This window comes from Falco punctatus (assembly GCF_963210335.1).
Source record: "Falco punctatus genome assembly, chromosome: 5".
Classification (NCBI taxonomy): domain Eukaryota; kingdom Metazoa; phylum Chordata; class Aves; order Falconiformes; family Falconidae; genus Falco; species Falco punctatus.
In genome coordinates this window covers 11,820,033-11,837,037 of record NC_137584.1, presented here as the reverse complement: position 1 = coordinate 11,837,037, position 17,005 = coordinate 11,820,033, and the positions used below count along the sequence as shown (strand labels likewise).

The following is a 17,005-nucleotide window of genomic DNA, read 5'->3' as shown; positions in this document are numbered from 1 at the left end:
GGTGTCAACTAATTTTTCTGTTAATGTCTTATAATGTAGATACCTTAATTGGAAACATCACACCTTCATTTCAAAGCCTTCATGAAAGGCCGCCTCCCTTCACAACCTGTAGAAAAGGCTGAAATTTTGAGTGTGATGAAGAAATGCACCAGATTGAGGAATTCATGGCCTCGTGATGCAGAAAAGCATATCTGATCAACCCCCTTCTTGCTATTTCAAATATTCAGAAAAAGTTCTCCAGAACTGTGCATTGGCAGGTTATACTTCAAGTTGGGTATTGTTTATCCACTCTAATTTTATATTGTTTCCAGCTCTGTGTCCTCCAGCAGCCAGTGTAAAAGGATAAACCTGAAGGCAAATTTCCTGTAGTGGTAAGGCTGATTAAAAAAAGATTCATCTAAATTTTCATTCCTTATTTAAATCATATTTAGACACTTGATCTGTTAGCATCCAAATGTAATACTAATGGTTGTTGTGATGTATGCCTAAGGCAAGTACTTTAGGAGGACAGGTCTGCTAGCAATCTTCATGCAAGTAAACCAGAGTGGCTGCCATGCCTACTACGGTCCTTAATCTGAAGTCTCCATAACACACTATATAGCATATTTAGATTTTGCTTATTCAAAAATAGAGCAAGCCTATTGGATTAGACATAGCAGAGGATTCAGCATTGGACAAAGGAGCATTCATATTCTGTGGAGAAAATAACTTTGATGTATTTATTACGCTGTTAGTAGCGACCTTGCCTTTTTAAGTTCACAACTCCTCTTCAGACCTTTCCTGGCAATATTTTGATACAAAACCGAAAAACCCAAACCCAAACCAACTGATTCATTGTTTTTACAAGAAAAACTGTCTTCTCCTTTTCTTCTTCTAACTATATGGCTTTTATCTCCTGCTTCTGTTCTGCTTAACATCAAGTTCAGTGAGCCTTGCATGGGTTTCAACCTGTCTGTTGTCCTTTTCAACATTAAAAAGCAGACAAGTGACTGGTAATTCCAAGCATGTGAAAATATTTGGATGTCCGTATCTGCACAGCACACAGAATGATACTTGACACTGTGAGTTGCTGAAGTCAGAGGGAACGCTGGGTGATCAGGCATAGGTGTGACACTGTATCAGGCTGGATACAGTGAGGAAAAAGCAGAATATATTTTAAATATATATTTGAATTTTCCATGCTTTTTTACTTGATAAATGGAACCTAAAAAAAAAAAAAAAGGTGCTGAGCATGCAGTGTATTTCCTCTTGCAAAGATCTTAAAATTTGGGATGTGGCCATTCATTTGTTAAAGTCAAGTTATATAATTTGTTAGTCATTTGTTCTTGTGAATAAATATGTAGGCAAAACTGTTACGGGCCAGGGGCAAGGGAACTGCCCTGTAACAGAGGATGCAGTGTTGAAGGCGCGTATCTGAAGGTGCTACACAAGTGGATCAGTTGTGAATAGAGTTACCCAGAGAGAAAGCAGTTTGTCAGGGTAAGATTCTAAAGCTTTAAATTCTTCACTTCACAAAACAACTTTAAGATAAAATATGCAACAATACTGTTGTAACTGTGTTAGTCTAAGAATGTGACTGAAGGATGACTGGGGGAAGTTTTATTAGGCCAGCTGTTGCAGTTGAAGGAAAAAACCCCAAATATATCTCCAGGCACACAAAATCTTCTTTAAATGACATCATTGGTGCATATATTAGTGCCCAGAAAATGTTGCTTTATCTGTCATTTGGGCCCATTGGGTTACACAGGGTGGCTAATACAGTGGTATTACTGTTCCTGCGGTACACATGAATTTGATGACTTTCATTGCCATGTGTCTATGCAGAGTAAGTATTAAGAGAGGCATAGTGTAGCTGAAGATGTTGACATGCTGAATACCCAGGAAGCTGGAACTGATCACCTACCTTGGTTAGGCTGCAAATTTAGTGGCGCTGCTGCCTAAGCTGGCTCAGTTATGCTCTGTATTTTTCCTTGCATGGTGACGGCAAAATCAGGGGATTAACTGAGTTAAGAAACTGATCTGACTGAAATTAAAGTTTTTATTTTGTTGAATATTTTTTTAGGCAGACAGGTTCCCTGGTTCAGTGTGCAACATTTGTGCTGATGGAAATGAGATGGGTGCGGAGCTGGGAATTGGATGCTGGGGACAGATATGCTGGGGACAGGCTGAGGACACTGTTTTTATTAGTGCTGTTTAATCTTGCAGGCTGAGTTTAGCTGAGTACCTAAGCGTAAGCGCTATAACATACCTGTCTGGCAAAGTGCATCTGCAGTTGCTTAAAGTTAAGTGCTCTGGTTCTCCAGCAGCAGCTCAGTATGGTGCGTGTACTGGTCTGAATTTCCAAGTTAGTTCCGTAAAAGGATCTTGCTGAATTAGAGGCATAGTTATTTTTTCTTTATATAACTCTTACTTTATGTAAGAAATAGAGTGCTTGCCCTGTGATGGTTGATAAAACATTCACTGTTTTAATGTTACTGGAAGTAGAATTTTGATATCTGAGTGATGCTTGGGAAATCGTCCATTAGAGAAAGGCTTTAGCAGTTGGGGTTGGTTCATGTCTTTATCACGCTTCTCATATAACAAAGGGGAATAATGTATTTATTAATAAAGTGGCTGGTTTGTATGTTTTGGAGTGAGGGAGAAAGTGTGCGTGCACATACATTTAAGGAAGTGCTGATGTTTTGAGCTTGGCTCAATGTTCCAGAATCCAAGCGTACTGTAGCAAGGGAGATTAAGACCAATGTTTTGGTACAGGGATTAAGTTAATTAGATTAAATGTGGTGAACACAGACCAACTGAATGTCTGCAAGCAGGATGTTGCTGCTACAGGTAAACTTTGTGTGAGCAAGTGCAACCGAGAAAAGTAAGTCAGTGCGTCACCAGGGGAGAATAGGTTTCCATTGTTTGCAGCAGACTCCAGAAAAACATGAAGCACTAACTAAAGCTGTTTCTGTGCACGGTATCAAGCCTTGACACATTCTCTGTGGAGATGAAGTATCAGAAAGATCTTCACCCTGATTGAAATTGACTGCAGAAGATAACAATGGCTTATGTGCAATTTGAGCTGTTGGGTTTTCTGGGTCACCACCAGCAACAAAAAAGATGGAAATAACAGACAGACAAGTTAAATTTTATGCATGAATGGCTTGATTTTCAGTGATTACAGTGAAGAGTGACTCTTGCCATGCATATTTATCCAGTCATTGATCAATAAAGATGTAGTTCGAATTGGCAAGAAGTGTTGTTGTACAGGGTTTGCTCCCTAGACGTTGCAGCATGTGTTAGTTTATGAGAAACCTTATACCTTAATTGTGAGAGCTTCTGAAAAGTCTGTTTTCTTTGTTGGTGCTAGAATGGTTTGGAAAAAGTAAGTACATGTAAGTTGAAAAAACGAATTAGTTTTAGAAAAAGCTTTCATTTGTAATGAGTTGTCATCATTTACCCACCTGCCTGAATGTTTTTAATTCTTAAGAATAACATTTAGTTAGAGCTTTGGGTATTTAAGGTACAACGTAATTTATTTAAGGCACAGTGAGTGAGAACTACTTTGTGAACTGAAGAATCTGGTTTACAATAGCATGCATAGTTTGGGTTCCCCGTAAATTACTTGTACATGTTAATTAATTTGTACTGCTTTTTGTGCTTCTAGAGAGGAGTAAATGTACTTGTTAATAGAGGTTACTGAGCTAGAGCGTGGTAAATACTCAGCTAAGATTTATGAAACATGATAGAGTTTGTGAGAACGTCTGTCAAGCTCAGACTTGCAGTGATCATCCGTATAGACAATGGAAGATCTGCTTTTACCCGAAGGCATGTTTTGCATACTTAGTAATATGGTTCTGACCATGTTAGTATGTGGAACGGCGAAAAGCACTAGGGATAGTAAGTTATATAGTAACAGCCAAATGGGAATGAATGGCTTAAGTATGCCAGTCAGTTTTGTTAACCTTGAGTTGCTTCTGCACCTTATTTCAGAATGAAATGACTCACTCGTCGGTGACCACAAAATCTAGGCTGAAAATCTGTGGGGTAAAGGATTTTGCTGGAAGTTTAGTGGGACAGCTCCTTTCTGCCTAATTCTGCATCAATGCCTAAAAAGCCAAACAGCAAGAGAGAATGAGTCCCATAATTTTGTGTCCATAACCTCCACTTCCAAACACATGTGTAACTGTGCCTCATGAAAAATAAGTTGTCAGTCAGCACAGGCAGATAACCTATGCAAAATTAGACCGAAGGAAAAGTTTTGGGCAAGGAGGTATTTGGGCTGGATCCAGAGGCAAGGGAGCTAGTAGAGAAGAGGACCCTCTCGTACAGGCTTTTGTATTGCTGGAGTACATATAAGAAAAAACAAACAAACAACAGGCTTCTGTACCTTTTGTTGAATCTATCCTGCTAACAGGGCCATTAAGTACTTTGCAGAAAGATGGAAGTATCAAGCTCATCCAGTAGTTGAACTTTTTCTTACTGATTGGATACAGTTCGAAATTTGAGGGAGAGTCCTTCTGTGGCTCAAGTTTTACAAGTTTGTGCATGAGGTTGTTTGTTCACCATGGTCTTCACCAATATTCAGTGAAGGAGAGTGTGGCGGACTGGACGCTGTAGGCTGTTTCACAGTACCTTGAGAAGAGTGGAATAACTGACTTCTATCAGAAAGGGTGGTAGTGTGGCAACTCTCAGAGAGGAGGGAATATTACATGTGCCAGTGTGGGGTTTCCTGTTGCTACTGTAAACTGGTGGTGCTTTACAGCTTTTAGGAATGGGAGAAGAGAGGAAAAACAAAGTAAAGGCTGTGAACTTAGTGGTGGTGGGGGAAATGATGCCAATAAACAACAGGCATTGGAAGGTAAGATGTTATCAGAAACAAGAAGGAAGGGAAGCAAAGGGAGAACACTCTTGAGGGATTCATATTAATGGGGTAGTATGATTAACATAGCAGAAGGGTAAGAAATAAAGTAACTAAACACGATCTTAACATTGGCCAAAAAACATCAGATAAAAGGAAACCCATTTGTATAAACTGAAAATGAGATCAGATTACAAAGATAGAGCTTAAAGGAGTAGCATGGGTAAGAAATGACAAAGCTGGAAAGGCCAAACCATGAGTAGGAAAGAATGTGAAGGATAATAAGGCAGGATTTTTAAATGTCATACTGGTAGCAAGAAAACTAGCAAAGGATGTGGCTTGCTACTCTGATGAGAAAGGTCAGTGATGCTGGGAGGGAGTAAGTGTTCAGTTTTCACTAAGAGGATCAACCAACTGCCATGGAAAAGGGTTAAGAATTAAGGCAACAAAAGGGGAGGAACAGTTTAAAGAGTAATTTGGTAAAGTAGATGTTTAAGCCTGATAAAATTACCTGTAGAATATTTAGGGAATTGTTTGAAATGCTAGTGAAGTTTTGAGAGCATGAGTGAAGAGAGGGGTTCTGGGAGATTGAAAACTTGCAAATAAAATGTGTTCCACCATGGGCTGGCAGGGATTGTAGGTGGATAAGAAGTGGGATATTGTTATATTTTGACTTTAGTAGGGCTGTTGATAGTCTGGCGTGGCACGCTGACAAGCCAGCTGGAGAAGCGGGGACAGCATGGAACTCTTGCTAAATACGTTTGTGGCTGGATGGAAAATACTATTCACAAAGTAGGTCTAAAGTGGTTCACTCTCAAACTGGAAATGGGTTGCCCTGAAACTGTATTGCTCAGTATGGCTGACATGGATGAGAAGGGGAGAATGTTTATTAGATCAGTGAAGGAGCAGCAAGGATGCTGGGAGGAAGGATTAGATTTTAAACTCATTTTGGCTATACAGGAAATTATTAGGGGAAAAACTGGAGTATGATTCACTAGGGGAACTGCATAATTCTGCTCTTGTTGAGGAATAAAAGAGCATGTGTTTACTGGATGGGAAAAAAGGTGAGGCAGCAGTCCTGCAGAAAAGGGTGTGTGTGGTGGGCGTGGGTGATGGTTTGAAGGTGGAAGCTTGTAAGTAATACTGTGGTGCTCAAAAAAGAAGGCAAATGCTGTACTCAAGTATATACACAGAAATATTTTCTGTAAGTACTCTAGTAATTTTCACAGCTCTAATTAGGCATCCTGGGGAATGCTGTGCCTGATTTGGGACATTCCCCATGGAGGCTGTGAGCCAACTGGAGATGTTCCAGAGATAGCAGAGGGAAAGATAGGAAATCCATCAGAAGACAAGTTCAAACCAGACAAAAGAAGGTGGGCCTCATACATAAGCTGAAGAGGCATGGGTAAGCTCAATGGGCAGTGAGGTGGGTTGAGAACTGGATGAATGGCAGAGTTTGGAGGGTTGTGATCAGCAGCAGAGTCCACCTGGGGGCTTGTAGCTAGTGGTGCTCCTCAGGGGTCAGTGCTGGGTCCAGTCCCGTTCAACTTACTCATCAGTGACCTGGCTGAAGGGACAGAGTGTGCCCTCAGCACGTTTGCTGATGGTACAAAGCTGGGAGGAGGCTGATACCCCAGAAGCCTGCACTGCCATTCAGCGAGAGCTGGGCAGACAGGAACCTCATCAAGTTCAACACAGGCAAGTGCAGGGTCCTGCACCTGGGGAGGGACAACCCCTGCACCAGCACAGGCCAGGGGTGACCTGCTGGAAGGCAGCTCTGCAGAAAAGGACTTTGGGGGTTCTGGGGGACAGCAAGCTGCCCATGAGCCAGCTGTGTGACCTGGTGGCCAAGAAGGGCAATGGTGTCCTGGGGTGCCTTAGGAGCAGCGTGGCCAGCAGGTTGGGGGAGGTGATCCTGCCCCTCTGCTCTGCCCTGGTGAGGCCTCATCTAGAGTGCTGTGTCCGGGTCTGGGCTCCCCAGTTCAGGAGAGACAGGGAACTGCTGCACAGGGCCCAGTGGAGGGATACCAAGGTGATGAGGGGACTGGAGCATCTCCCTTGTGAGGAAAGGCTGAGAGAGCCAGGGCTGTGTAGCCTGGAGAGGAGAAGACTGAGAGGGGATCTATCAATGTCCACTAATATCTTAACGGCAGGTGTCAAGAGGACAGGGCTGGGATCTTCTTAGCGATGCCCAGTGACAGGACAAGGGGCAACGGGCACAAACTGCAACACAGGCAGTTCCATCTGAATATGAGGAAAAAGTTCTTTACTTTGAGGGTGACAGAGCACTGGAACAGGCTGCCCAGGGAGGCTGTGGCATCTCCTTCCCTGGCGATATTAAAAACCTGCCTGGATGTGACTCTGTGAGTCTTGCTCTAGGAGAACCTGCTCTAGCAGGGGGTTGGACTAGCTGATCTCCAGAGGTCCCTTCCAACCCTGACCATTCTGTGAATCTGTGATTAATGAGGTGGAAATAAATTGTGGAACTCTATGTCCCACATGTTGTGGATGGAAAATGTGATTGCTCAAATTCATGAGGCAAAAGTCCATCAAAGGCTGGTCCAGTATAAAAACACAAATTCTGGTTTGTCAGGCCCCAAGCTCCAGATTTCATAGGCTGGAAAGAGTACCCAAGGAGGGGTCACTGTGTACTTGTTCTGTTTTTATGCTGTTCAGATGTCTGTCCTTGACCATTGTTGGAGATGGTACTTTGGGCTAAACAGACTTTTGATTTGACCCTGGGACTCTTCTACGTTCTGGAAAGCAGGAGGAAAGATGGTAGGCATTGTGGCAAAGTGTCAGGAGAAGTGTGCTATGCACCTGGTTATTACCCTTCAGGTACAAAAAAGGTAGCTTTGAAGAGAAAGGGATGGGAGCTAAAAGTGCATCTCCAGATGGGTATAGGGTGATGTCCTTATTGGTGTCTAATTAGAAAGACATCCAAACTAAGGTGCTGAGGGTTCTAGAAGTACCTGCAGAGACAAGAAGCAGCTGGGAAATTCATGGGTCTGCAGTCACACACAGGTGGCTTCTCTTTTCATGAGACTCTTAGGACTATCTGCACTGGCAGCATTGCTGGTTCCCATGCTCTGCTATCCCTAACTACCTGTTTGTGAAGGCAGAGTTGAGATCCTATCTGCATGGGTTGAATAGCACATGGCAAGAAATGATGCTGGTTCACCTAGATTTACTGCAGTCCAAATAAGTATGTGTGTAGAAAATGTGGTCAGAGTGACAGACCTCTTCTCCCCTACTTCTCCAGCTTCTTGGAGGTACAGTTGTGACATCCAGGTGCTTATTTTGTATAATTATTTATATTCATTCAATATATAAATATATTATTTTTTTTACCAATTAATGGAGTCTCTGGTAATATTTTTATATATCTAAATAATTTTGTGATCTCAGAAAAGTTATGTGGCTTTTTCATCTCAGACCCTGAATGCTTTCCAGAAAATAGAAGAAAACCAATATGAAAACAAACCTTCTTTCATTCCTTTAAGAGAAACTTAAATAGTTCCTGGATAATGTATTTACAGTAAATGAGTCTGATAGGTGATTTCACTTTGGAATTTTGCTCCAGTTGCAGCCATTGATGCAGTGAGGGTGATATTGATACTGCCAAATCTCTAGCATAGACAGACTTAGCCGCATTTTGTCCTTGTGTGGTTTCCCTATGTTTTAAGTCAGAACAAAAACTTTGGCTGCTTTAAATTGCAGCAATAGTGGCTTTGTCTGTGTTTATTTCATGGACATCAGAATGGATAATAATGATGGCCAGTAGCGCCTTGAAAGCAGGATGTGCAGGTGCCTGTGAGCTTGTGTGTTTGTGTACAGTCACTAAAGGAAAACAAAGTGAATTAAATTAATTTCTCAGGCTTAAATCTGAGATTGTTCAGAATTGTCTATGTAGTTTCATAGATTGGATCTGATGTCATGAAAGTTTTCTCTGTAGTATTCAAAACTTGTCTTGCTAACAGCTGTAAATTTGTAATTCATGGGAATATAGTTATTTGGTTATGATAAGCAGTGATAATGTCATGCGCATAACAAAAAGTCCATGGATGTCTCTTAGAGGCTGATCTTGGGAAGAAGTTGAAAAGAGCCTGTACTTGTGTTTAAGTGTCTGGGATGGTAGCTGCTGGATAGCTGTCAGAAGGTCTCTGATTGAAGAGATGATTTAGTTTTAGAAATATTAAGCCATTTTTTTCCTACGCATCATGCAGTGCCTCAGATAAACCACAGAGCATTTTAAGTATTGAGTTCTTGCTTGCAGCTGGCTACTCTCTGACCACACATCTCAAAGTGATAATAGTAGTATAATCATAGAGTTGGTTGTTTTACTTTAGAAGACTTAAGTGGAGAATTAAATGTCTGAATTATGACCTAAGTGTAAAAAGAAATTATAAAGGCCAGTCTGCAGGGAACTTGGTGTTAGTTTGTGGAAGGGATTGTGGATGTGGCAGGGCAACAACAGGTCACCCAGCATCAGCAGTGTGTCCGCCTGTCTGAGGGGGTGGAAGACGGTGGTATTTCTTAGGGGTGGATCTGGCAGTGCTGATGAAAGAAGGGCTGAACAGGTAAAAGGTACGAGCAGGGAGGTACCACGACTCCTTTGCTGTGTGAAGTAGGGAATGCCATGGTGAGGGGGCAGAGGAGCAGCCCTTGTCTTCATGCCTTGTGGTAAAACTGTATCTCCTCTGTCATGGCCATGAGTGTTTCTGGTTGTGCTTTCTGTGGTTGGGTTTCCACCACTCTTCTGACCTTGGAGTAAAGGCATATTGGGGAAAAACCTTTGGAATTAGCTGGAGAAGGTTCTTTTGTCATGACTTGTCCTGGTTGTCAGGAAAATATCCCTACAGTCTGCACCCTAGACCAAAGCTAGAAGTTGCTAGCAACTGCAGAATTTGGTAAAACATGACTTTAATTGCAAAAATGTCTGTGCATGTTGCCTTTCTCCTGTCTTCTAGAGCTGCAATGCAGTCTCTTGACCGGACCCTCAGGTGGTAAATTCAGGTCCAGTTCAGATTATTCCTCCTGTCTCTTTATGCCCGCCTTTATAGTAAGTGTTGCTACCCTGCCTCTCTCCCTTTATAATTTTTGAGTGCTTTTAGCCTCCAAAATTGCCAAAAGGACTGAAATGGATAAGGGGTGGTGGAGATAGGGAGTAGGGTAATGAGTGGCTGTGGAGGGCAGTGTAAATAGTGCTGCAGGCAGGAGGGTTTTAGGAAGGGTTTAGAAGGCTTTGTGGAGAAGTATACCCCTTTGCTACAGGCCTGTTGGCGTTGTTTGGCTTTGGATGTCTGCCTGTCACTAGCAGTCCCTATCGCATCCATTTGAGTGCTGTATTGCCCCTCCTTCTATCTGGCCCAAATGTAGCCATAACGTAACAGCAGTGGCTCACACTATGTATTTTGAGCTACTTGAGTAACTAAAGAGTGCTAATTTGGGTGCTAATTTTAGGATAATAGATGAGGAGTGTAACACGTTTAAAAAAACCTGTGAACTCAACAGATTTACAGGCCTCCTTTTGTGAAGAAAAAAATATTTTCACTCTCTATAGACAGTTTAGGCCTTGTTATTTATGCTTTCTTTTTTTTTTAAAAAAAAAAAAAACAACGAAAAAAGTATATAGTTTGGATGGGAAGAAGATCTAAAAATGTGGAATAACATTGAAGAACATTATTTTTTTATTTCTCTGTTGTGAGTTTTTTTAAATAGACTCCACAGTAGAAAAAATTCCATTTACCACTGCAGAGAAAATGCTTCTCTGTAAACATTTCCTAAGCATGGCTATGTGAACACAGCTGCCAGAAGAAAGACGTAGCATCATTTCAGTAAATCAATCTGAAGTGATTCCAGTTACATTTTTACATCCTTACACAAGACTAAGAAGGAACGAGGATGTAGGTAGAAAAGGTTAAGTGAGACAGTCTGTAGTGATACCCGCCACATGAGCTAGAATATAGAGTCAAGACCTGAATTTGTATAAATCAGAGACTGAAGTGCTGCTGTGCTGATTTGTGTTGGCACAAGCTCTAGTTCACTGTGCCAAGCCATACAGTCATTTTTCTGGAACCTCTGCCCTTTTTCGGGAGTGGCAGCTGAAACATTTATGTCTAGTCCTAGCGCTGGTGGTATCAAGCTCATGAAAGTGTAGCATACGTTTCTTGGTTTGGGTCAGGCCCATGCAGTGGGAAGAACGTAAGACTGCAGTGTTTATACAGCTCTTCATAAGTCTAAAAAAATATGCATGTATTTGGCTCTGTAGAATTTTTTCCTGCTTGCTTTGCTGTTAACAGTACTATTAGACCTCCAAAAAATGGCATGGTGGCTGGGTACATTAAGATGATGATTTAATTTCCCACTGCTGTCTACATGGCCTTTGGATTCTCTTCTGCTGGACTGTCCTAAATGCCAAGGACTCTGAGGAAAAGGAGGCAGGACAACGTGGTGTTTGTTCCCGCAGTATTACCATGTATTTCCTCAATGCAGTATTTATTGAATAAATACAGTACAAGCTTCAGGAATTCTGTGAGAGAAATGATTTTGTAAATGATGAGGAAGGATGTTTTTTCTTGAGGGGCCCTGTGACTTCTGTGGGGATTTTTTTTTGTTGTTTGTTTTTTGACTTTCCTCAAGATTAGCCTGGAAAGGTCCACTGAATTTTTCCTGCCTTCCCCCGCAGCTAGGGCATGGCTCCCAGCTGGGAGTTTTCTTTAACTAATCCCTTGCGGTAGCAGGGACCCGTGCTCTTCCTTGGTCTTTCCCCTCAGTGGCCTGTTGCAGTTGTGCTGGTTAGCCTGCTGCTGCACAGAGCAGGAATGATGAATCGGGAGGAAACATTTTGTTGTCCACAATGCTTGGTGCAGGTGGCAGAGCTGTTCTGGGATCCTTTCTAAACCTACTTCTACTGCCTGGAGTTCGTCACCTGTAATTGTTGAGAGGTGTATTTAACAACTGAAGGGGTCCCTTGCAAGGATGTGCCAAAGGAGGGTGACAGATGTTGCCATTTCTGGGGACAGTGGACTCGACTGGTGTCGTGTATAAACCACGTGGAAGTGTTATGCACTGCACGGTGGGTAAAAGTGTCCAGCTGCATGATAGCTGAGCTTCTAGCAGAGCAGTGCCTTGTGCTGGCTGTTGGGGCATGGTTAACTGCTTATAAGCCTGAGATTGCTGTATCATTAAATATAACTTCAGTTCATATAGTAGACAGAAAAATGTGGTGAATTTCAGCAATTCAGTATTGGCATAAAGGAACTACTTTGCCTACGGCTCTCACTTGAGCACATCTGAAGCCATCCCTGGGCGTAGCTGAGCAGAGCTCCAGGGAATTCATTGCAACTTGGTAGTCTCTGAGAACATGGGAAAATCTTGCATGACACGGAAATTCACTGCAACGCCAAAGAGTTTCGGATCTGCCTGGGCTGCTCAGTTCCTAACAAAATAATTACGTAGTGACATGAATTGGAAGATTACCTCACGCCCCAGAGCCTCTTTTATGATTTTCACTGGTTGGGAATGAGGTGGCTCTCTGGGCTTTATCAAGGCAGCCAGCGAGGCTGTAACTCATGACACTGCTTCAGAAGGCAAATGCTTTTCGAGTTGCACAAAGAAGATGTGACTGTGATTTAAATCTCCCTCCTCCCCAACTGCTTCCCCCTCTGCATCACGGCTGTATATTGGCTCAGACCTGATGTTAGGTTTCCCAGGTCTGGGAACACGGAAGAAACCTGGTATTTCTACCTTAAAGGTTTCTGTCTTTTGCATGCTAGTGGTTCTCAAAATAGGTGGAGGCAAGTGGGCCCTGCTCTGATGAGAAAGCTGCGAAGTACCTGCCCTGTTACGTGTAAGGTTGCTTTGGAAATTGTTAGATGCTGTGCAGGGCGATGTACAGCAGCCCCCTTCCATGCTCTGCCCTTGTGGTGCGTGTGTACTAGTGTGTTGGCTATTGGCACGAGTCAAGATGTAGCCCTGTGTGCCAAGCAAGCTTGGTGGAGTGTGGGGCTCCCTGCCACCCTGCAGTAGGGCAGAATGCCTCGCTGCTGGTTATTGAGAAAATAAGTGTGTATTTTTCCTGAGTCTCCTGTCTGGAAAACCTCAAAGGCTGGCAGTGTTGCTCAGAGTCAACGACTGCATGGGCTGATTCTTGGGTGAAGAGCAGGATGATAGGAAAATAATTGTGGCTTTAACGGTGGTATAAACATGTTATGGGAAGAACTGTGTTGCTTAGGGCCTGATGCCACCCATTCCCACTAAGCTTTTGCATACCAGAATGAAGTGTTGGAGTGTGCTACCCACAAACTTCATCTGTGGCATGTGAGTCATTTGGCTTAACCCAGGTTATAATTTGAATAGATGGTACTGCTGGATGGGATCTTTCCTTTAGTGCAGCAGCCAGGACAACCTGTGTTCAGTCCATCAAGACTTCCTTCTGTTTGCCACTGTCAAAGGAAAGAATTCCTTGCCTTTTAAAATTAACATTTATTATAGATCAAAGGTCAAGTGATTGTTTCATCATGGAATGCTTTTATGTTCAGGATCAAGAAGGACATAAAATAAATTAATTCTTTCCTCTTTTTACTTTTTTTTTTTTTCTTACTCCATGAAACAAATGAGTAAAAGATAGGTATAAACCCATAGCTTTTTAGGAGATATGAAAAAGTAACTGAATGGAATTGGCAAAAGAAAATATTAGTCAATATGAGTCAGCAGAGTGCCCTGACAGCCAAGAGGGCAAACCACATCCTGGGGTACATCAAACACAGCATAACCAGCTGGTCAATAGAGGTGATTATCCCGATGTATTTAGCATTGGTACGTCCTCAACTTGAGTACTGTGTATAGTTCTGGGCCCTACAATTTCAAGAAGGATGTGAAGGTCCTCAAATGCATCCAGAGGGGGGCAACAAAGCTGATGGCAGGGCTGGAAGGAATGTCCCATGAGGAGCGGCTGAGGACTTTGGGTTTGTCTAGTTTGGAGAAAAGGAGGCTGAAAGGTGACCTCATTGCTCTCAACAGCTTCTTGAGGAGGCGAAGTGGAGAGGGAGGTGCTGATCTCTTCTCCCTGATATCCAGTGGTAGGACATGTGGATTCCCAAAAATCCACAAAGCGGTGCCAGGGGAGGTTCAGACTGGACGTTAGAAAGTATTTTTTACTGAGACCGTGGTCAAATAGTGGAACATGGTTCCTAGAGAGGTGGTTGATGCCCCAAGGCTGTCAGTGTTTAGGAGGCATTTGGACAATGTCCTTAATAACATGCTTTAACTTTTGGGCAGCCCTGAAGTGGTCAGGCAGTTGGATTTAGCTGATCTTTGTAGGTCCTTTCCAACTGAAATATTCTAGTCCTGTTCTATTCACTTATGTAATTAAAATAAAAGCTGTGGCACTGATGGCTCCATGATGTAATGATATCCAGAGGCTTAACAGCAAATTTATTTGGATTCTAAAAATATTTGAAGGCACATTAACTAAAATAGTTAAAATAATAAGTTGTATTGACCCACATACATTAATATGTTGGTTACTTATTCCCATGGTGATGTAATGCAGTGAGGATGGTTAATTCTGGGTGCTTCTTTGCTTAAGGGTGGTAAATTTTGTGCATGGTTTTAAAAAATATAGTCTTTATGTGAGCTGCAGAATCAATGGAAAATAATAACTCAGGTGGAGCAGTGGTTTGAATAGATTGTGAAGGTGTTTCAGTCTACGGGAATATAAAGGAAAATGTTCAAGTGGAGAACAGGGATGTAAGCCCCCACCAAACAGAGAAGTAACGTGCAGGACTGCTAAAGTACGAACTCCAGTATGCAGCTACATCTTCCATCAACCACATCAGGGAGGAAGGGGTGGAGCGGATTTATCTGGTGAAGGGGAAGCTGGGAGCCAGTGCCCAGTGAAGAAGCAGCTCTAGGTTGTTGTAGAAGTAATGGCTCAGCACAGGCATACCGCCGTGCTGCAGGCTTTGCTTCATAGCAGTGAAACCACCAGGTGGGAGGTTATGCTAGAGGGAATAGCCAGGATTAAAGGTAGTTTTTTTGCTGTATTCCCTTTCTCTAACAACGTAGTCTTTTTCTGGTTTATTCCTTCTAGAAAAATTGTCAATCTTGATAAAAATGACTACAAAAAGTAGTTGCCTACTAAACCCCAGAGATTAATACAAAATATCCTGGGTTTCTCTTACACGTGAAGGAGTTGATTCTGCAACTTCCTTGCAGAAGCACAGGGATCTTTGGTCTCAGGGCAGTAGTACCAGAGAGGGGAGTTCTCAAGGACAGCAGTACCGTACTCTCCTTGTTTAGGTAGCTCCCAGCTGGGACACTGCTGGCACCCTCAGATCGTTATTTAAGCAGAGCACTGCATTTCAGTTTTTCTGGGCTGTTCTGCTCTGGCTGGTTCTTTTAGTGGAATTTGGACAGTGGTGATTGTTAGGGATTTGCTGAATCTGGTAGCCTGATGGTAGGGAGATCATGTCTGTGACTGGGGCATTGGGGTTCCCCCCGCTGGCGTGCCTCTGGGCTTGTGGCAGTGGATGTGTGGTGGGCTGAATGCTCCCCTGGGATGGGCCTGGGTGTTACTGGGATTCCCCCACCTGCCGGCCTTCCTTTGTAGTCCTTCGTGTATCTGTGGAGGTGGGCTGCATATCCCATAACCCGGTGGTGGATGGCAGTGGCCTTGGCAGACTTGGGAGGAGTAAATGCAGGGAATGAGAGGCTGAATGAAGTATAAACACCGTGTCAATACTGGCTAATACAGCAGTTGCTGTAGGCTGTGTATTTTTTTAGTTTCACGTTTGGACGGTGTTTGGCAGCTATCAGCTGGCCGGTAAGCATGTGCATGCCGCCAGCTGGTCACAGCCATTGCATGTGTGTTGGCTGGACAGTCCATGTGCCCCGAGCTGCAGAGTAGGTGCGTCAAGGTAATTCGGTTGTCCAATGGCGATTATGGGCAGTGTGGGAACGGGGGAGCAGCACTGCTCTTTTAATTAACCTGATAATGTTGATGCTTTGGTAAGTTTTTATAACGTTTCTGACAGTGTGGTATTTCTTCTTTTTCATTCAGATTCCTTTGGGACTCTTGTTCTTCCAGCAGTAAGTATTTCTTCCCTTTCCTCCTTCCTCATAAAATGTTGACTCTCTAACTTTTCCTCAGTTGGTGTCGATAAGATGATGTACTTTGTATGTGATTGTAGCTCTTTTCACATTCTCAGATGAGCATATTTATTGATCAGTAAGCCAAGGAGTTTTCAGATGAAGTGCTCTGCAACTTGTTAGAAGTAATTACAGGATGTGGGAGCTAATTTCCAGCATCAGCACAAGCTGATAAAACTTGCACACAGAACTTTACTTTGTGGATTTTCTTTTGACTGGCAGATACCTATGTCTCTCAGACACACCATGAAGTCTGATAAGAGCTGAAAGAATTGTGCAAAGCAATACTTTAGAAATACGAAAATAAAAAAATATATATAGTCTTCTTAAGGATTCAGAAATGCATGTTCAGTGAATAAGTACGTAATAAGCTAATTGGTCAATAAAATGTGTAATACTGAATTGTGTGTTCACTGTGAGTCCTGAATTTATAATCCTGGATGATCATCTTGAAAACCCGATCCATGTATTTGTGAAAATGATGTATTTGTGTCAGAAAAAAAGTTTTACCAAAATCTTTATTTTTTTAAACATCTGGAAATCTTGAGTATCCCTAAATCCAGTGGGTTTTAATTCTGATCTCAAACTGTATATCCAATGAAATAATCTGGAAATGTTTGATTGATGGGTAATCAGTGATAATAAGCAGCTCAACATTATGAAGACTACTAGGTTGAAATGCATCTATACAAACTGTAAATCAACAAACAAAATTCAGGTTTTGTTTTTTTTTTAAAAAAAAAGATTAAATTAACAAGTTCCTTAATATAATCTGGCCAGGTCTTAAAGTGTTAAAGCACCTAAAACTAAGTGAGGTGATTTCCTCCCTCTCTTTCCGCTATCTGAAGTGATGAAAACTGACTCACTTTTTAATAATCAGATGCTTTTTCATTCGTATAGCCACAGTAGATTTATGTTTTGCCCCAAGTCTAGTTGGCTGGTAGCAGAAGGTGGGTAATGAGTGTCTGATTTCAGCTGTCATCATTTCCAGAGGAAACAGTAGCTTCC

At 42.4% G+C, this 17,005-nt stretch overlaps 1 protein-coding gene across 2 annotated transcripts in view; it reads left to right on the top strand.

Annotated features, from left to right (window-relative positions):
- CD109 (CD109 molecule) overlaps positions 1–17,005 on the top strand; it is a 98,763-nt gene that overhangs the window by 16,863 nt on the left and 64,895 nt on the right. For both annotated transcript variants that reach the window (XM_080388710.1, XM_080388709.1), the window contains one exon: positions 15,909–15,937. In XM_080388710.1, coding sequence (XP_080244836.1) covers positions 15,909–15,937 — 29 coding nt within the window. The remainder of the gene's footprint in view (positions 1–15,908; positions 15,938–17,005) is intronic.